Raw genomic sequence first — 22,008 nt, forward strand, 5'->3', positions numbered from 1 at the left:
TCAAATATTGAATAAAATTCAACCAGAAAACTGATTTATGTACGCAGGTGTTAACAGATGTATGAAATTAATGTAAAATGTCCTAGTTTTTACTTCACAGAATTTTTTTGCGGTCTGCACAGCTGTTTGAATTTATATCTTGTTTTAATTTTTTTTTTTTTTGCTCCAGCTGTACACTCGCGTCATACTTTTATGGGTTTTCCACACCTGTGCATATATCTCCTGATTAGACCATTAGAACTGAATCCCCGTAAGAAATAAGTCAAATTCGTATGTATTTAATTGCGGCATTGGAGACACATGGGGTATTAGGAGCTTATTCCTTTTCTCAAACTCTATGCCATACTTGAAACACACATACACACACACACACACACACAAATCGACCGGACAGTGTCTTCGATCGGGGCCTCTTCTTGAAAGATACTTAAACACATTACAAATTGCAGTTCATTTAATCGATTCACTGTGAACTGAGCGCTGCCCTGTCTTTTTTTTTTTTTTTTTTTTTTTTTTTTTTTGCTACCAGTTAACAAATCCTTACCCGATTATAAGAGAATAAACCTGAATAACCTTCCCAGTTTTTATCACATTCCATCCATAGAAAGAGATATACTTAATTGAAAAAGAAAGATTTTATTTTTCAGTTGATTTATGTATACAGACATGATTTACAAAAAAGCGGAAGGGGTACAGCTGCTAGTGAACACAACTAGTTCAGCGTTGTTTACGTAACAGTCGGTGGACGGTTTTGGTGCTATCTCGTAATGAGAAATTAAAGATATTTAGAATTTTTTTTTACGCTTTTTAAGAAAATACCGTACAATATGAAAAGAATAAGACAGTCATTTTCATGTTGATCTTAACGCTGCCGAGTCATGGATGAACCTCAAGTGCAAACAAATTCCTCAGCATCAACTATGAAAATAGAATTACGGAATTGATTCAACTCAGAAATATTAAACCTCAGTGACCAGTAGTATTTTCTTGTTATTTTTCTTCGCTTTATTGAATTTATAAATATTAGCAACTAAAATAATAATAATAATAATAATAATAATAATAATAATAATAATAATAATAATAATAATAATAATGGGAACTCGTGGAAATAACAAGAAGTTGTACATTTGAGTAAAACTTCCCCGATAAAATGCTTTGAAAGATTATCATCACTCTACTAGGTGATGAAATTTGTAAAACTCATTACTTGTGTTCATTATGGAATTGGAATCCATGAGTTATGGCAATTCATAAAGTTTATTACCACAGTAATCTTTATCAGCGTACAAATGATCTTATTTTATTGCCTGGCTAAATTGATCGTAAAATTCTAAAAAGAAATATTTCATGTAGTAATTTCTGTGGCATTAGGTACATGATTAGAAGTGTTAATATTCACTTTGCATCGGTAGATTTTATGGGCCAACTTGTTCCTTTTTAATTTGAAAAGTTTACTACCATTTATCTGTTTATTTGTGCCGATATCAGACCGCTGCATACGTGGGCTGTTTTATAAAATAATAAGGCTCATATAAAAACACACAATTTCCTAAATGTCAGAAATACATTAAAACCACCGAAAGGTGATAGAAACGCAATTTAGCCAACAGAGGCCATCTAAGTAGCTGGAACTTGAATAATATTGGACTTGAGAAAGTTTCTGGCAATGGCATAGTTGCCAATTTTCCCCAACTTCGTGACCCACCAGCTGACCTAATTAATAGCATTTCATTAGAATCACCCCTATAGAGGGAATATGATGATGGAAATATAAATATAAGAACCTTTTCAACAAAAAATCAATTTCTACCTCATACTGGGATAGAACCCAGGACCTATCAATTGCGCACACAATTTGTATTTAGATTTTTATTAACATTATACCTAATCAAAGTCTATTAAGGGTGTTGATTTATAGTGTGGAGTTCTAGGGAAGCGTAGCCAACTGCTTCCTTAGGAGTCCATCACTTTTCTCATGCTGTAGGCGGTTTTGATTCTCCTGCATGAGCCCTGTGCCTAATTAGAATTCCAGTTTATCTCAGTTATTATCATTATTATTGCATTTGAAGAAACCCTTTATACTCAAGTGGCTGGCTCCAGAAAATGACTAAAATACCTGGAGAGTTATATATGGTTCTCTGTGACATAGAATTGTGATGAGGTGAGCTGTTAGGTATTAACAGATAGGCGAGGTGACTGCATATGTATGTTTATTTAACAAGATAACGAGTTTATGTACAAACAGTTGAGGTCAACAATGGTACAAAAATTCAAACAAAGTGAAACATGCTATGGGAAGCTTAAACAGGCTATTCTATTATCAGTGTGGTAGAAAGAGAGAGAGATAAAAAAAACAATAACATTAGAGTGTATGAATGTATATGAAACATGTGCGGAACAACTTCATACAAATGTAGAAGAATCTCATCTGCAACTCGTCAAAGAATATATTGCCTTCTATACACAATTTATCTTTTTGTCTCAGTTATTGATTTTTTCTACTCAATGTGAATAATTTTTTCGTCCGAACAAACAACCAAAGTTTCAAGCCAACACATTCCAAGTGTTCTTCTCAGGCCTCATAACATTTAGAATGCGCTAACACCCTCTCATTTCATATGCAAGGTTGACGCACATTTACTGGTGTCTGAATCATATCTCTTCAATCGAAGCTATAATTTATTTTAAATTCTGTTTCAATATGTAATTTTCTGCTTTATGATATTCAAAGGTTCTCATTTCCTTCTCATTACGCCAGTCAACAAGTCTTTTCACATTTTCTTTATGAATTTATGATCTCATTAACTGTAAAACTCTCCTGCAACACTCCATAAATCATATTGATTCACTTTAAATAAACCATTCGGATTAATAAGTCATCTCTTTCTCTGTCACCTTCATTTGCCCTGAGATTACAAAGCTTACTTGCCATTTCTCTCGTCTCCGAACCACTGGTGGTGGCCTAGTGGAACGTTGGTACCTTCAATCTGCAGGTCCAGAGTTCAAGCTTCTTACACAACGTGATATATTTAATGGGTGAAATCATAACCTTACTGTCCCTAGCAGCCAAGGATGGGGACTTTTGGGAGGCATATAGCTAAGCATTTTGAGTCGCCAGCTTCCTTTGCCTGGCCTCGCCTGGTTCTAGGTTCAGTGGGGAGGGGCTTGGGTGTTAATCTCTTGGATCTTGTGCGACAGTACAGTGACCTGTCTCTGGCTTCTGCCGTTCACGATGGACCTTTGTTAGCTTTGGACCAAAGACAATGTTGCTGTTTTCGGTCCCGCAAACCCCAGCCATAAATAATAGTGATTATTATTGTTATTATCATTATGATTATTATTATTATCATTGTAACTGTTATTGATTGTTATAATTATAATTAATTTTAACATATTTAGTGTTAACAATTGTAATTAGATTTACAAGGTAGGTTCTAGATAAACTGTTCACATCCGAATAAAAGAATTGAAGAGTAAATAAAAGTAATAAAAATGATTGCCGATAAAACGATTATCAGTTGGATACAGACCAAAATCAATAAAGATCTGATCCAAGGATGATAAAATGAAGCTTATAAATCTGCTATCTAGCCTCTACTTCGTAAGAAATACTGTAACACTGTTAAATAGACTTCGGCTAATAAACTTCGTTTGTCCTAGCTATACCATAGTAGGCTACATAAGATCCCAAGGTTTGCGACTAGCTGTCTTGACTTTTATTATATTACTGTTTTTTTTTTTTTATTATTTATGTGATATACATATACTGTGCAGTAATTAAATCATATTATGACTTTCAATTACTAATAATACTTTAGTTTCTTAATTTATGTCATATGTGGGCCTTTTATTCTGTGGAGACTTATTTTACTGGTTAAATGGCCAATAGATTGTTCTATAGATGGCTGCATACTATTTTTGAAATAGTATTTATGATAGAATGATATATATGCATAATGTGTGCGCAGCTTGGAGAGCACCTGGGTGCAGAGCTGAACCTACAGCCAGAGACATCTCTGGCAGACATGATTGAGGCGGGACTGCCTTCGGTTCAGCGGAAACTGGAGGAAATAAGTCACGCTGCCTCCAAGGAATTCAGCCTGGAGAAAGCCCTGGAGAAGATGAAGGGCGAATGGGCCAATGTGTTGTTCGAGTTCAAACCATGGAGGTAAGGCATTTTTCATTTTTTATTTTGCTCTCTTAAAAAAGGCTGCTAATAGTTTAATTCTAAAAATTTCCGTAATATTTAGGCAATAAGAGTAGTTCTGACCATTTTGGAAAGCTGGTAATGTTACTCTATTAGTTGCACGTGGAACGGTAGCTTATGTCCTGCTGATTGTAACGGCCTAAGGTATTTTAATTTCCAGTGTTATATTCTGGTCATGAAGCTGGTAAGATTAATCTCTACTGGATTGCTGTTTTTGACTGTTTTAATCATTAGGCTACAGTTTTTGCATGTTTAAAGAGGGAATTGGCGTTCTAAAGAATGAGGAACTTGACCCACTATTGATTATATCATACAGTTATGAATTGGGACTTTATCCAAGCAAAACGCTTGTTCCTTATACAAATGATATAATTTTATTTCTCTCGATAATATCTATCGATTACAGATTCTAGAATCCCCTACACTGCTTAGCTTCTTAACTGTGGTGTAGCTAAATTGAGTGCAGGGTGCAAGTTATATGCAATGAAGTTGTAACAAACCTGAAAGCATAATTGTTAGTAAGTCTAGGATTCTAAGATCCCACACACTAGATTTTTTCTTTGACTTTCTTTCTTTGATTGTATGTGGTTCATCTAATGTTCAAGATTCACGCATCATTGGAAATTCCCAGTTGAGAATCCTGTTATATTATATGTATTACGGCTAGCAAGCTACAACCTCCCGAGTTCCAAACTCACCTGTTTATTTTTACATTAAATCTATTACACTTATGAATATTAATACCTGAACTCTGAGACAGTTATATAACTCCCAGACAGCAATACATAAAAACATAAAAAAAGTTCTCTTAAGTACACACAAAACAATACTGGGTAATTATTATTAAGAACTATTCAAACAAATTCTTACATTGATTCTCTAACTGGGATACAAGAGAGTACCTGTACTGTGAAAACACTGGTGATTGAAATAATACTCTGTACAAAAATAAATATATTCTATAAAAATTACAATACTTTGAAAGAATATACTTAAAAAAATGAATCACTCCAAATGTTAAGTCTGAACAAAACTTAGACTAAAGCAAAAGAAATTAATATTTATGAAAATTATATAATCACTTGTTTCAATTGAAATTAAATTTTACACAATTAATTAGTCTTGACACTTAATGAAAATAGTTAACCTCATAACAATACAAGCATACTTCACGTTTGTACGTAAATCTCCCTGGGCTAGTTACAACGATTTACACAATACCAGCACTCACCAAAACACATTAAATCTAAAATTTCTGGCCAAGTTTACAGCAACGCTTTTTGACACACTACACATGTTATATGCAGGGGCACAAAATCCCTTTGGAGAGGAGGACACTCTCAAGGCACTAGAGAGAGAGGACACTCTCAAGGCACTAGAGAGAGAGGAGATGAGACTTTGGCTCGTTCACAGGACAGGCTAGTTCTCTTCTGATGCTATGCATCCCTGGGGCTGCATATATATGACTAATTTTCTTCTAGAATATTCTAAATAGATTATTCTCGTAGCTTGGAGTCCGGCTCCTAACGACGGCAAAGTTATCGACTATGTAAAAATTCAGGGGGACGAACCTTGGTTTCAGGCAACTCTCTCTCCTCATCCACCATTCTCAGAAATAGAAAAAAAAGTAAAATCTAACACTGGGCTTTTCGAGAACCTTCCAAAACATGTGGCTAATATAAGAATTGAGTATTTTCTCACAAACATGACGCAATACCTCATAGAAACATAAACAAAATTTATATAAGCCCTTGTTCATATCTCATATGGATCATATAGCACTCTTAATCAGATTATGTAAGACTTTGTAACAAAATACGTGAAATAAAAAGTTAATTCTAAGAAATAAGGTAAATTTACACATACAGACTTGAATGAAGAATACATTGAAATTAATGATGAAAGTCTTAAGTAATTTACTTACAAAAGTTGTATGTACATGAGAGGAACTCACCTTACGGGCTGGCCATTCACCTCTAATACACAAATGAAATATATAGATAAAATACATCAATAAATTATTTACTCTACACTAGATCAGCTTCATAAGAATATATATATGTATATGGTTCGAATAAATTATTTAGTGTATTGAGATAAATAAGTGTCCCCATAACTTTTCTGTGCATTTCATCAATATGTTTCTCGAATATCATGTGTTTATCGAAGTGCACTCCAAGATTCTTTACGAATTCCATAGGTTCGATAATGGCCCCATTAAAATTGATTTGGATGTTATCCCCGATTTCAGATAGATATTGCTAGGAGCCTAGGAAGATACGTTGCGTTTTATTTTCATTCAACAATAAGCAATTTATCTAAAGATACTTCTTCACTCTATAAAAAATCTCCCCAGCTTTGCGTATTAAATCTTCCAAGTTATCGACATAGCCACCAATTATTATTTGAGTGGTTATCAGCATATTGAACGATAAAACAGTCACTTAAATATTTCTCAGGTCATTTACATAGATGTTGAATAAAATGGGTCTTAGGATTGAACCTTGAGGTACACCAAATCCTACGTTTTTTGGTGTTGAGACAACATTTTTGAGTTTGACTGATTGTACTTAAGTACGTAAATAGTCTGTGAACCAAGATGGATCAGTATAAAGTGTCTGACATTTACCAAGCAAAATTTCATGGTTCAAACTACCAAAAGCTTTCGACAGATCGAGAAGTAGTAAAAGGGAAATTTTCTTCTTGTCTATCTTATCGTAGATTTTATCCGATACCTTTAATAGTGCTGTCTCAGTTGATAGTTTTGGTCGAAAGCCACGTTGACTCTTAGAAATGAGGTGGTTAACTTTCTAAGTATTCTATTAACTGATTTGCTACGATTTTTTCTAATATTTTAGATAAGACCGGGAGTAAAGAAATTGGCCATAATTAAAAATGTCATCTCTACGCTTTTAAAATAAGGAACAATATGGGGATTTTTCCACGTTTCTGGGTAGACATTAGTTTCGATAGATGTATTAATAATTATAGTAGTGTAAAATAAAATTATATATAGAGTATCTTTTATAAGACGTAGCGATATGCCATTGGATTCGTACGCATTTGACTCTGAGAGAACTAAATAATAGAAATTGCAGTATTGCAGTCAACAGGTGATTGTTTAAAAGAATATAATTGATTGTTTGTGCATGTATTCATTTCGTCGGTTTGTGTTCTTGTATTATCCCTGGCCAGTTCTTCTTACATTCTTCCATATGTCTTCTCCCTACATTTGCAAAATACTCATGAGATTTCTCATTTAAATCTTCATTTTCTATTTGAGATTCTTTGTTAGTATTATTGGGCAGAATTGAACGTGCTATTTTCCTGGAAGTACGTAAGTTATTCTTATTAGTTTTAAGTTCGTTCCTGTAGTGTTGTTTCATACTGTTATCCATTTAAATGTTTTCCTTCTTTTTCCCTTTAAAACTATTTTTCAATCTTGTATTATTCCTATCCTTATCTATATAGTTTTTCAATTTATCTCTTACTATTATATTTTGTTTGATGTTATTTGTTATCCAGGTTTTTTTTTTGGGGGGGGGGGGGTGATTACTTTCGTGACTATTGGAGCACATTTGTCAATGCATTTGGTTAAAGCATTCGTTAAAATTTGTACTTGAGAACTTACATTATCAGTGTTTAAAATACCATTCAAGGTGGGTGTTTCTTTCATCATCAAATTACAAATAACTCTCCTGAAAATAATTGTTGAGGCATCGGAAAGTTTTATGAATCGGCTGTTTCTTAGGTTTACATAAATTCAAGGGAACTATAATAACTTCGTGGTCTCCTACTGGACTTGGAATAACGTCCGATTCGAGAACCATTTCCTTATTATTAGTAATTAGTGAATCTATCAACGTTGCTGAGTCACAAGTTACTCTGGTTGGTTTTGTAATGAGTTGGCTTAACTTTAGGTTATTTACAAGTTTATTCAATTGGTTGACTGTTTTGAGCAAGTCATCGTTAAAATCTCAAAATATAGAAATAAGCTTTTTTCATAAAATTACATTTTTAAAAGAATCAGAAATATAATCAAAAGATGAAGCATTTGCTTTTGGGTGACGATATGTACAATCTAAAATAATTGACTGTAATTTACGATGTTGTACTGATAACCATTTAGGTTCAATGTCCTCATGTTTTTCAATGCAATGATTTATTGCATTTACCTTTAAATAATCTTTGAAATATATGCAAACTGCACCTCTTCGGCCATAAATCATCGCGATAAAGTTGATAAGAGGGAATATTGATACATGCATCATTCATATAAAGATATAGCCACGTCTCACTCACGCATAAAATATCAAAATTGTCTTTTCCTAAAAATGTTCAACTACATGTTTATTGCTTAAGAGTGATTGTGCATTGATATACTGTATACACACACACACACACACACACAAACACACACACACACACACACATATATATATATATATATATATATATATATATATATATATATATATAATAGTTATAAAATTACGGCTATTGGTAGCCCTAAACTCTTTGGCACTATTATTTTGTCCATCTTCCTAGTTCTTTTGCAAAATACTACATAATTTTCTCTTATGACCGTAATTACATTTCAGTTTGTTCGTATCTACAATTTGACTGTCTGTGGTTAGATTTGCCGCAGTTGTAGCAACCTCTTCCGTATGTCGGTCTATTGTCAGAACAAATATTCCAGGGAGGATAATGATTAAAATAGTTAAAACTAATATATTTTTTTTTTTTTGTATTCTACGAGTCTTAATTTGATCTCTCCTATTATTTTCAGTTCTCAATTTATATGGCATTGGATAGCTAAGATAACTTCCATATCTAAAGTTTCTATGATTTCTTTCATTGTGATATCCATAGTTATCACCATTGTTTTGTTTATGTGCCTTCCATTTAGTCTCATTCCAATTTTCTCTAACAATACTACCCTGAGATGTGGATACGATTGCATGCAATAATCTGACTGCTCCTATTCTACTTAAATTATCATATGGCAGACCATATTTGTTATCATAGCAGATTTCCTGTCTCCCATTCCAAGCTTAAAATAGTACTGGGTTCTAGTGTAAATAACACCGTTGTCTTGACACCAGCCAAGCAACTTAATATCAAAATCATTAATTTTGTTAACAAGATCATCTGATTTCAGGCTTGGAACAAGCTCGCATAATCTAATGCTGATATCTTCAATTTTACTTTTCGACCCTGCGACAATTTCTCCAATTTCATCTAAAACTATCTCTGATACATCATTTTTCCCAAGAATCTCCTGAGCACCACCATAGATAATACATTCGCTTAAGGGGTAATCCAGATTTCCTTTTCCATGAGAGAGAGAGAGAGAGAGAGAGAGAGAGAGAGAGAGAGAGAGAGAGAGAGAGAGAGAGAGAGATTCACGTTGAAATATAAATTTCATAAAAACAAATATTCAAAGTAGAAATCCAATACTAACTAGAATCAATAGCTAGCAGTAGATAAAATTGATAAATACTACTACGTATAAAATCCTAGGTTTTGGAGGAAAAATTACAATATACGTAGCATACAAAATGATATCATAAAAAAACAAACGAATAGTGTTTTATTTCCTATTTATGGTAGTTTTTTTATTAGGTCTATTTGTGTGCGTGTTTCCATCGGTTGCATAATCTCCATTTGTCAGTTAGTGTGATATATTAACTTTTTATGTTATTATTTTATACCATTCTTTTATTCATCATTTGATGTCTACATATATAGACTTACTTTCCATTTTATTTTGTTCTTTATAATGTATTCATTTAATTTCGATTTGTTGGCATTTCTTTCATCTTTTTTTTTATTACATGTAAAATTTCAAATACAATATGGAAAAATAAATGATCAGTATCTAAAATTTCTATACTTTTTATTATTTACTTTTTATTTGTACTGGAATTACTTAAATGACGCACAGGTTCATCACGGAGATTTTTGACATGTAAAATCATCTGGGGTAACATCCCGGACAATCAAGGACCTTTCCAGACTGCGAAGAACTGCCAAGGACTGTCGAGAAGCCCCTACAGATTTTTCTCAGGATCGCCCCGGATCAGGGTCCAGAGTTTTAGAGACGGTCAGAGACAATCCGGGAGGTTAATGTGACATTAGCACAAAAAGAAGTTTTGTTGGTTTTATTATTATTGTATGGTTTATGGAAGAATAGAAACGCATTAGGAAAGATAGCAAGATGTGACAATGATTGTGAATTCTTAATCATCTCATGTAGCCACCCGCCCCCCCCCCCCCAAAAAAAAAAGTCATGGGTTTTCTTGTCGATCTTAGACAGTGCAAGGTAGGGCAAAGTTTTGGGTAATAAATAGCAAATAAATGAAAAGAAAAGAAAGTATTATTGAAGTGAATACAAATATTAGAAAATGTTATCATTTGCTGATATTATTAGAAAATGTGACTGACAAAATTTAATTACTTGTGTAAAAAAACAACTCTGGATTACATCTATTTGTGCTTGTTTGCAATTGAATTTTAATAGGCGAAGCATTAGGACCGGCTACTCCAAATGATGCTACTATGCTGCTTAATACTAACAATGAAGTTAACAAAACTTTGAATGAATGATAATAAATGTAATAACTAATGTTATGATTATTTCCACTTCTTTATTACCACCAGGGAAACTGGCACTTCCATCTTGGCGGCAGTGGATGACATTCAGGTTCTTCTGGACGAACACACGCAGAAGGTGCAGACGATGAGGGGATCACCGTACGTCAAGCCTTTCGAAGCTGAGATCAGGGCGTGGGAGGAGAAACTTCTTTCAATGCAGGACATCTTGGATGCTTGGATTAAGGTTATTTGAGAATAGTACTTTTGCTGTTTGATACAAATTTACGCAAATGGTCAAGTCTAACGAGGAGGGGTCATATATATCCATTCCGTTTACTTATTGTATTTATATTTATAGGATCAATTAAGTTATAGACGTACTTGAAGATTAACAAAGATAAAATCAGTTGAATTTGAAACTTTTGCATTTTTATATAGATTAATAAGATAGCAACATGTTGGCCATTAACTGATAGATATACACGAAGGAAAACATCATAGGCCAATCTTTCTAGATGAACTTACAGATACGTTACTTATTAGTCAGAGGAGAAAGAATAAATTTAAAATTCTCTGCAGTGCCAAGTAACTTGGCTGTATCTCGAGCCGATCTTCTCGTCAGAGGACATCATGAAACAAATGCCCGTTGAAGGGAGGAAGTTTACGCGAGTGGACGCCACCTGGAGGCAACTAATGGGTACCGCTGTCAAGGACCCCCACGCTCTTGTCGCAACGGAGCAGCCCAATATGCTTTCCAGGTCTTGTATTATTATTATTATTATTATTAAAAAACAAAACGAAAGAGTATCAATTTTTTTATAATAAGCAAATTGCTATAGGATAAAATGCACACAAGTTTCTGTTGGGAGAGTCAGTCTATAAACATATTGGAACTTTGCTTTGTTACTGATGCTGATTTTGTGAATTGTTTACAACAGCACAAAGGAGGTCTAATATTCATATTATCCTTAATGATAGCTATTTAAATTTGTTAAACAATTGGCAAGGGTCCTTCACTGAATATTTGATATTATATTTTTATGTCCTCATTCTGGTATCACATAAATTCATTACTCTCGCCAAAAATTAAGATGTTATTTGTCTCCTTATTTAATTCCTCATACAATTAGTGTTTTACGTTTTGATAACGATATGGAAATAAGCATTGTCACTCTTCAAAATTACCAATTGAAAAATGCAATACCTATGAACACGTATTAAATACATGGATGATGAGTTGAAACCAATTGGGTTTTAATTTTCTCATTAATACATCTCCTCAAGATACTCCAAAAGTCTTCCCTTTGAGATACATCAAGTTTGTTACTAATCATCATTGAGGTCCAAATTACCCCTGGTCATTCAATTAGCCCTCATTCAACCCTTGGAGTCCATTGAGCCCTTTCCCAATTAAAAGTAAATATTCATTTAAAACAGGTGTTCTCTCTGTTGTGTTACTGTTCAATGGCATGTTCGAATTTGTGTCTCTCGCAAGTACTTTTAGAATGATGTTTAAAGTTCGAATAACTTAGAAACACTGATCTCATAAGACCTCAAAATGTGGTCAGTTACAATACAGTTAATTGTAATTTACACGGTCTATTAAATCAGCAACGCCATCTTTAAGATCTATTATTAATGTTTGATATCTGTCGTTGATTTGTTTTGTCTATCTGTAAATGCATTACTCAAAATTCAAGTTCCACTTTTTTTGCAGATTGCACGAATGTAATCACCTGCTGGAAGAGATACAGAAAGGTCTTAATGATTACCTTGAAAAGAAACGCCTTTTCTTCCCAAGGTTTGTTGTTAGACAATTTTTACTTTGAGTACAATCATCAATGAGTGAATGGGTGTTATCCAGTAAAACCTTTGTTCTAGTAGGTTATAGTCTTTGCCATTGATATATAACAGAATCACAGTTAAACAGAGGCTTTTATTGAAACATACAACCTTTTTCTTCTTCGTTGCTCTGTTAACAAGATTAAGACGCACAGAATTAAACAAACATACACCCACACATACATTTATATATATATATATATATATATATATATATATATATATATATATATATATATATATACATATATATACATATATATATATATATATATATATATATATATATATATATATATATTATATATATATTATACTATGGCTCATGACTGGGAACCAAACATATAATATTATATATATTACGACTGGCAAGTTAATGAACCTCTCAAATTCCAAACCCTTTGTTTACTTTTACATTAAGACAGTTACACTTCAAAATATTAATACACGAACTCTGACACAGTTAAATAACTCCAAGACAGCAATATATAAAGCACTGAATATCCATAGGTCTCTTAAGTACACTGGGTAATTATTCTTAAGAATTATTTAGAACTTACTACGGTTTTTTAACAGGATACGAGCGAATATTATTCTAAATAATGGTGATTGGAATAATACACATCTTAGAAAAATAAATATATTCTATATAAATCACAACACTTTGAAAGAATTTACATAAAACAAATAAATCACTCGACATACTAAGCCTGAACAAAACTTAGATTGAGACAAAAAGGATACGATCTGAAAATTAAATATTAACTTGACTTGAACTATTATATCTAAATAAACCTTAGACTATGAAAAAGAAATAACACTTATGAAAATTATACAATCACTTGTTTCACTTGAAATTAAATCTGAAAACAATATTTAAGTTTGATTCTTAATGAAAATAGATAACCAGATCACAATACAAAATCTTTTCTCGTTATTACAGGGCCATTTACAAAAACTTTACATAATGCCAACACTCACCACAACACCAAAATTACAGAAACGTTTTAAATCACTACACACTATATGCGGGGGCACAAAATCATTTTGGAGAGGACACACTATTGGTACTGAACACTTTTAAAACAACACTCTGAGCTGAGAGAGAGGGGAAGATGGCTGTCTTAAGGCTGGAAATCTTTATCTGTCTATCTAACCCTTTTGTCGCCTTATATATAAAACTTAGTTACTTCCAGAAACTTCCCACAAAACTGGGAAGCGTGGGGGCCTGGACAAAGGCATCAGAGTTACCAAGTATTGCCCTCTCAAACGCTTATTCATACAACAGGGAGACGAACTCTCTCAGTCAGCTAGCACTGCCCACCCTGTCCCCGAAATAAAAAAAAGATAACATCCTATTACTAGGTTTTTCGTGGAAATTCCAAAGCACATGGTAATCAAAACAATTGCGCATTTTCTCTCAAACATGATGCAATACCTCATAAAAGTATAAAAGAACATTACATAAGCCCTTGCTCATATCTCATATGGTCACATAACACTCTCAAAACAGTTTATGCAAGACCTCGTTACAAAATTACGGGAAATAGAAAGTTAATTCTTAAAAATAACGTGAATTTACATATACTAACTTCAATAAAGAATATAATGAAATTAACGATGAAGGTATTACGTAATTTACATAATAAACTTAAGTCTACACGAGAGGAGCTTATTTTAAGAGCTACCAGTTATTCATCTCTTCAATGCACAAATGAAATATATTAATCATGAATAAACTATTGTATTTACTCTACACTAGACCAGCTTTTTAAGAATATATATATATATATATATATATATATATATATATACATATATGTATATATATATATATATATATATATATATATATATATATATATATATATATATATATATATATATATATATATATAGAGAGAGAGAGAGAGAGAGAGAGAGAGAGAGAGAGAGAGAGAGAGAGGTGTCGTAAGAAGAAATATCATAGAATCGAGTATTATGAAGATAAAGTCTGATTGCGTTTTTTATATTAGTGCCACTTTATATAAATTGGATAGTTTCATCATAACCAATATTGTTCAACAATTCAGAATTATGTAATTTGTGTTCACCTGTTTTGTGTTTACGACCACTTTACATTCAAGTACAAATTTTGGCTGTGGGCTGTTTAATTGTTTGACAATGCTAGTTAGCTGACAAGGTTTTCCTATCATTTCTTTTATTGTTCAACTTGCTTTTTTTTTGTAATTTATCCTATTTTACTTATTGACGTCCTCCAACTGTGTCTAACTTTTTATTTTACCCTCAAGAAGTGTATTAAAATGCACGAAAGCACTTGGTTCTAAAGTTTTTTTTTTTTATTTCCTACTGGCTTTTGCTGTATATCAAGTCACGTGATCCTTGTGGTAGTAAAGCATATATATATATATATATATATATATATATATATATATATATATATATATATATATATATATATATATATATATATTTATATATATATATATATATATATATATATATATATATATGTATATATATACACACACACATATATATATATATATATATATATATATATATATATATATATATATATATATATATATATATATATATTCTTACGAAGCTGGTCTAGTGTAGAGTAAATATCGTAGTTTATGATTACTTTTATTTGTTTCATTTATTGTTTTCATTTATGCATTCAAGAGATGATACCCAGCCCGTAAAATGAGCCCCTCTAATGTAGATATAAGTATTTTATGTAAATTATGTAAGACTTTCGTCGTGAATTTCATTATATTCTTTATTCAAGTTCAAGTATGTAATTAACGTATTTTTTGTAAAGAATTAACTTTTTATTTCACGTATGTTTGCTATAAAGTCTTACGTTGTCTATTTGAAAGTGTTTTAGGATTCATGCGAGATAGGAACAAGGGCTTAGGTAATGTTCTTTATGTTTTATGATGTATTGCGTCATATTAGAGAGAGAATGTTCAGTGACACATTTTTCTCAATTTCGAGATGCCCGGCGAGAGGATGTTATCTTTTTTTGTTATTTCGGGGACAATAGGTGGGCGGAGCTAGCTGGGAAGATGTCTGGCGGGTGCGTTGAGGTGTATCTGAGAGTTGCCTGAAACTCTCCCTATTTCACCTCTTTGCATTTTTACCTAGTTGGAAACTCTGATGACCTTAAGCAGAGGCTACGCTTCCCATATGATATGGAAGCTTCTGGACTTAGCCAAATTTCATATATATGTAACCCAAGGTTGCGACAGAGTCAAAGACAGACAGACATAGAGATCGAGTTAAAACCGCAGCCTTTCCCCCCTCTCTCTTCCACACGAAACCCAGTGCATTATTGGAAGTGTTCAGTGCATTCTAGTGTGTCCTCTCCTTAGTAACTCTGTGCCCCAAAGCAAATCGTGTGTCACGCAAGACTAAAAGGGAATTATGAATTCATTGTATTAGGGTGAGTGTTAGCATTGTATAACGTTTTTTGTTAATGGCCCTGTAGGCAGGATAGCTTTATAAAGTGATCTGGTTAACTATTATTCATTTAGAGTCAAACTTAAACATTGTATAATTTCAGAATTATTTCAAGCATTTGTATTATTTTCATAGCATTATTTCTTTTCTTAGGTTAAGGTTTATTCAGATATAATAGTTCAAGTCAAGTTATATAATTTCAGATCATAAAATTTTTGTCTTATTCTACGTTTTGTTCAGACTTAATATTCTTTTCCAGTAAATTCTTATCAAGTGTTGTGTAACAAGTGTATTATTCCAATCAACGCTATTTAATACCTGGTTCCGCTCGATTCCTGTTAAGAACAACAGTGAGAGTTAAATAAGTGAAAACAATACTTAAAAATAATTACCCAGTTTAGTTTTGAGTGTGCTTAAGAGACCTTTGGATATTTAGTGTTTTATATATTGCTGTCTGGGAGTTATTTAACGGTCTAAGAATTTGGGTATTAATGTTTTAAAGAGTAACAGTTTAATGTAAAAGCAAACAAGGTAATTTAGAATTCAAGAGGTTAATTAGCTTGCCAGTCGTAGTATATAACGGATTTTGAGCGAAGCGAAAAATCTATTTTTGGGTGAGATGGCCATGTCGTCCTGATGGAAGTTCCTTAAAGTAGCTTCCTAAGGGATATATGTACTACAGTGATATTCCCAGAGAATTTTACCTTTAGGTATCCAGAATTCTAACTCCTGGTGCAAATATCCTTAAAATTTCTCCAAAGGATATCGCATAATATCAGCGGACGCATTCTTGACACGCCTCCATAGCAATCTGCACCCCAAACAGCATTTTGGCTTCGAGGAGGATGTGGCAAAAGGGAGCCATTCAAAGGCTCTCCCCACTCTCGTAATACTATTGGGAATACAACAGCGCCATTCCCACGACGGCGGACATTCCTTGTAGCATTGAGCGTGGTGTTACAGATACAGTATCACGGGAGGGATACTGTGAAGATCTTTTCTTTTAGAAGAGATGGGTGGGTCCATCAGAACGACATGGCCATCTTACCCAAAAATAGATTTTTCGCTTCGCTCAAAATCCCTTTTTTGGGCTCAAGCCATGTCGTCGTGATGGAAGCATACCAGAGTATTTGTGTATCTGTGGATTTTTAATCAGTGCCTTAACCTTATAGCAACCTTTTCTATGGTCATGGGGACCACATGAGACAAGGGACGTTACCGTTATTCGTCACCATCACTAATCATAACCAATGTTAGTGCTTCCTGCCTCCTACAGGGAAGAGTCATTCTAGACAGTAGAAAAGGGATCTTGAGGTTAACATACATAGTATGGCCAAACATAAGTACACACTGAATATACAAATAGTCTCATGGTTGTATATTTGCTAAAATAACATCAGTGTCTCTTATATCTATTATTTGATACATACAAATATATGAGGGATACTTACTTTGGTAAGTTGAAGAACTCTGGCATGTATACATACAATTGTCTAGCGAAGGTGGACGCACTACATTCTAATAGACATTTATTACTAATAAATGACTAAAAGATGTTCAGTTAAACGAATGTTGTATGACAATGGGATTATACCTGTAACAAGTACAGAGAATATATTTCCTTCTTGAAGGAAGAAATGATGAGTGTCACTCTCAGACTGAAGAAAATTATAAAACAAATTCTCTTCATAATTCCTGTACTGGTTACCTCTATCTGCACTGTGTACTTCGTACACCGGCACTAGTGCTATCTGTATAATTCCACACCTGGGATTTTGAACAGAGCCAGTGTTATCATGGTAACACTTAATTAAAAGAAGTCACACCTAAGAAAGGTGACCTCTTCTCCCTTTAATTGACAGTCCCAGTCAATTAGCTGTTCATCGTAGAATTAGACGGCAGGTTAAATATTCTACCTGGCGTCACCACATATTGCTTCAGAACATGGATTTGTCTAGCATAGTGTATGTAGAACACTCTGGATGATTCTCATCCGTTACATGTGCGAGGACATGTGAGGTCCCAAACCAAAAACTGTTTACTGTTTACTACAGTAATTAGGGGGCAGGTTTTAATACACTACCTGCCACCACTACGAAGTGTTTCAGTTCATGCAATTGTTTTGCATAGTGTTTGTAAAACACTCTGGATGATTTCCATCCAGTGTATGAACGAAGACGCTCAAAGTCCATATACTGAAAGAAGTTTAGTGATGAAGCACTCTTTCTCGGATCATGACCTGCGGGAGTACTGTCCGGATCCGCTCTACGAATAAAGTAGGTGAGCTTCGCCCTTAGTTGTTTTATGGATAAATTTGATCCAGAAGTTTCTCCTTTAAAGAGCTGTCCTCCCCTGAAGTCTGAAGTTCTACGAAGATAGACCTTTAGACACTCTACAGGACATAGAGAGACATCTTCCTTCAGAGGGCAGATTCTCTTAGTGGGTAGCTCGTTTTTAGCGAGAAAGGATGGATCAGGAAATAGATTCAGTTCTCCTAATTCCGTGACCTGAATGTGACCCTCATCTCTGGATAGGGCCACTATTTCACTAACTCTAGCCCCGGAGGCGATAGTGAACAGAAAAATAACCTTTTGGGTTAGATCCTTAAGAGAACAATCTTCATTGTTCACAGATGAGGCATAATGTAAGACCTTGTCCAAAGACCAAGAGATGGGCTTTGGTGGTACTGCAGGCTTAAGCCTAGCACATGCCTTTGGAATCTTATTAAAGATTTCATTCGCCAGATCCACTTGAAAGGCATATAGGAGAGGCCTAGTCAAGGCTGACTTGCACGTATTTATCGTATTGGCCGCCAGACCTTGGCTATGAAGGTGGACAAAGAAGGACAGACAGAAGTTTATTGAAATTTCTTTCGGTCCTTTTACTTTGACAAACGCAACCCAATTTTTCCAGGAAGACTCATATTGTCTTCTAGTTGACTTGGCCTTGTATTCTTCTAAGAATTCTATATTGCCTTTTGAGATCCCAAACCTTTATCTAACCGCTAAAGTGAGAAAATCATGAAATGAAGGGTTTAGGTTCTCTGTGATAAAACGAAGGCAGTTAATTTCTGAATCTTTGGAAATATACCTAGGGTCAGAGCTAGGACCAGCCTCATCTAGTCTATCAGCCCCACTAGAGGATCCTTGTATGGGGCTATATAGCGAGGTAGTTTCTTGAAGACGCTCGTGATGAAGAGGTCGAATTGCAGTTCTGGGACTTGTTCCCATCTGGGAGGGAATATGTCTGCGCCCATGGACCATTCCAACTCTATCGGTTTGTATCGAAATAGAGTATCCACCGTCACATCGTGGATCAGTTGTAAATGAACTGCTGGTAGGTGCCGTCCCTTTAAGAGAGGGATGGGTAACTTCACCAAGACTGAATGAGACGTTCGAATGTGACGTCTTATTATCGCTTCGGTGTCCCAGATCAGTCGTAGGGAGCCTGATCTGTGTGGAGGGGGCTTCCCCACCCATGAAAGGACCAGTAGAGTCTTGGGACTTCCGTGCTCTAATTTCTGTTAGAGAAGCAATTAAAGAGGGACCGATCTCAGTCTTTTTTTATCTCTTCAAGCGTTTGATGCGTGTTTTCTTCAAGCTCTTAACGCATCTTTCTGGTGTGCCCTTAGCACTAGGTCTGTCACTATAGCGAACTGGGGAAAGTTTAGCGCTTTTTCCTGTTGGCGTTTTGGTATTCTGACTGAATACCTGAGTCTCTTGACAGACCTCACGAGCTCCTTTTATATTTCCAAAGGAGAGGAGAGTTGATGTGACTCAGGGCTTCGATGTTTTTTTAAACATCAAAACCCCTGAGCTGGAGAAAGTCGAGACTTCTAGAAGCCTATCTTGCATCCGTGATGTCCCAGGAACCGGGTCATCTCCTTGAATGCACATTGGCCGGACACTTCGGGTGCTGCCCACTCCAGCCTCTTGATCAGGTATATTAATACCTGAACTATTTCTAGGCTTGACTTTGACGTGACTAAGTTCGTCAATCCTTTGAAGATACTTAGGACTGTGAGTCCGACACGTATCTTTCCTAGGATGAATGTTACTCTCTATAACATGAATTCTAGATAGGAGGAAGGGGGGTGGTTGACTGGCGAAGGACACCTTTCAGGTCTGACAAGACTACGAACACCCCTAATTGGAACAAGGTCCATATGTTCAAAAGGATTAACATTCAGAACTTGCTGTTTTTTTATGAACTTGTTGAGTGGCGACAAGTTCAGAATGACTCATTGATATCTTGAGTCCTTCTCGTGAACACAAAACAGCCTTCCCTGGAACTCGATGAGCTATAGTTTTCTTACCACCTGTATGCTCTATAGCTCTCAGGTATACTTCTCCAGGAGGGTTTTGAACTGTAGGAGAAGGTAAGGAAATGATGGTAGGGATATTTCTGTTTCCCATCAATGGCTAATCTTGAATAGGCTTTGGATCGAAGGATCGAAGGTCCTGCAATCCTGAGGGAAAGTTCCTCCTAGCTGAAGCGTCTTTATGCTTCGGGTAGTCGGTAGGTTTAGACTTTTGACCATCTGCCTGTAGCACCGTGATCACTGGAATAGTGGGATGTTGTTGAGCAGCCCGGATATTTCCAGCATTTTCGATCTTCTTTTTAGGTTGGGGACCCACAACCACAGAATATTTTCTCTTTGAAGGAATGCCCCATTTTTGGAGAAGACTTATGTTCTCCATGGTGGCGTTCTTAATTACTTCCTTAATGACCTCGTGTGGAAAGAGGTCTTTACCCCAGATGTTGGAAGATATTAGCTTCCTTGTTTCGTGTTTCACTGTTGCGTCAGCGAACACAAACTCTCTACATACTCTCCTGGCCTTCATGAAGGCGTAAAGGTCCTTTACCAAGATAGCCATATGCATTTTGGCTATGACCATGAGCATGTCTGGGGTACTTTCGTAGGTTGAACACAACTCTATGTAGTTTTGTAGAGAAAGGGATGTCGTAAGTCTCTCCTTTGACTCATGTTCATTACACAAGAGCAACTCAGACAATTTAGGGAGACATACCTTGAATTGTCGACTTGCGATGTCCTTGTCTAATTTTCCTACTGAAAATGTCAAATGGACTTCCTTCCAATCCTTTTCCTGTCCGGGAAAAGCTGGTGACAAAGGCTTGCACTCATCGAGTGTGGGACATGGCTTACCCGCCTCTACCGCTTTGGCAACAGAAGTAAATGCCTTCCCCATGAAGGGGAATGAGAGTGAAGTAGGAGCAAGAAAGGAAGGGTGTCTGTTATTCAGTGAGAATACCTTCGACTCTGAATAACCCGCCTTTCTCAGAGTACCTGAAAGGATAGTCTGTGCCTTATCATGGTTGAGAATCAAGACCTCCTTTGGTTTCGCTCCTTTTCTTGACTTTGGTTCGTACTTCAGTCGAACCCAACAATTAGGGAAAGCATCAAAGCTTGGCCAAAATTGAATTTTGTCCAAAGGAACAGCATCTATTTTCTCTGAGATGTAGAGATTGCCATTTGAAATCGGCATCTGCTCCGCAAACCTCCAGGGATTGGTTATGGAACATGTTGGTAGGTCTTGATTCAAGGGTCGTATGACTGACACCTGGGAAGCGACAAGAGAAGCTTTACGAGGCTCTATCTTGCGTTTTTCTTCCTGCTTTTTGTTTTGTTTACGAAAGCTCTCTATTTGATTCTTCAGCTGGATACATAATTGTACCACATTATCCAATAGAGGGGAGAGAGGTAGAAGACGAAGATGTCGACATCGATGGCTCTATAGCCGGCATAGGCGGAGGAAATTCCGACACAACATTTTCCTCTTCTACCCTGGGGCACTTCTTGCCCTTAATCCCAAAGGTTTTCTGGCCGTCAGGGGATGTAGTTGGCTACTGAGGCACTACTGTTTCCT

At 35.1% G+C, this 22,008-nt stretch overlaps 1 protein-coding gene across 1 annotated transcript in view; it reads left to right on the forward strand.

Annotated features, from left to right (window-relative positions):
* The window catches only part of LOC137619874 (dynein axonemal heavy chain 3-like), a 328,675-nt gene that overhangs the window by 149,228 nt on the left and 157,439 nt on the right, over positions 1-22,008 (forward strand). The window contains exons 21-24 of the mRNA XM_068350164.1: positions 3,972-4,171; positions 10,874-11,051; positions 11,387-11,565; positions 12,525-12,608. Of these exons, the coding sequence (XP_068206265.1) occupies positions 3,972-4,171; positions 10,874-11,051; positions 11,387-11,565; positions 12,525-12,608 (641 nt within the window). The remainder of the gene's footprint in view (positions 1-3,971; positions 4,172-10,873; positions 11,052-11,386; positions 11,566-12,524; positions 12,609-22,008) is intronic.

This window comes from Palaemon carinicauda, chromosome 26 (genome assembly GCF_036898095.1).
Source record: "Palaemon carinicauda isolate YSFRI2023 chromosome 26, ASM3689809v2, whole genome shotgun sequence".
Classification (NCBI taxonomy): Eukaryota; Metazoa; Arthropoda; class Malacostraca; order Decapoda; family Palaemonidae; genus Palaemon; species Palaemon carinicauda.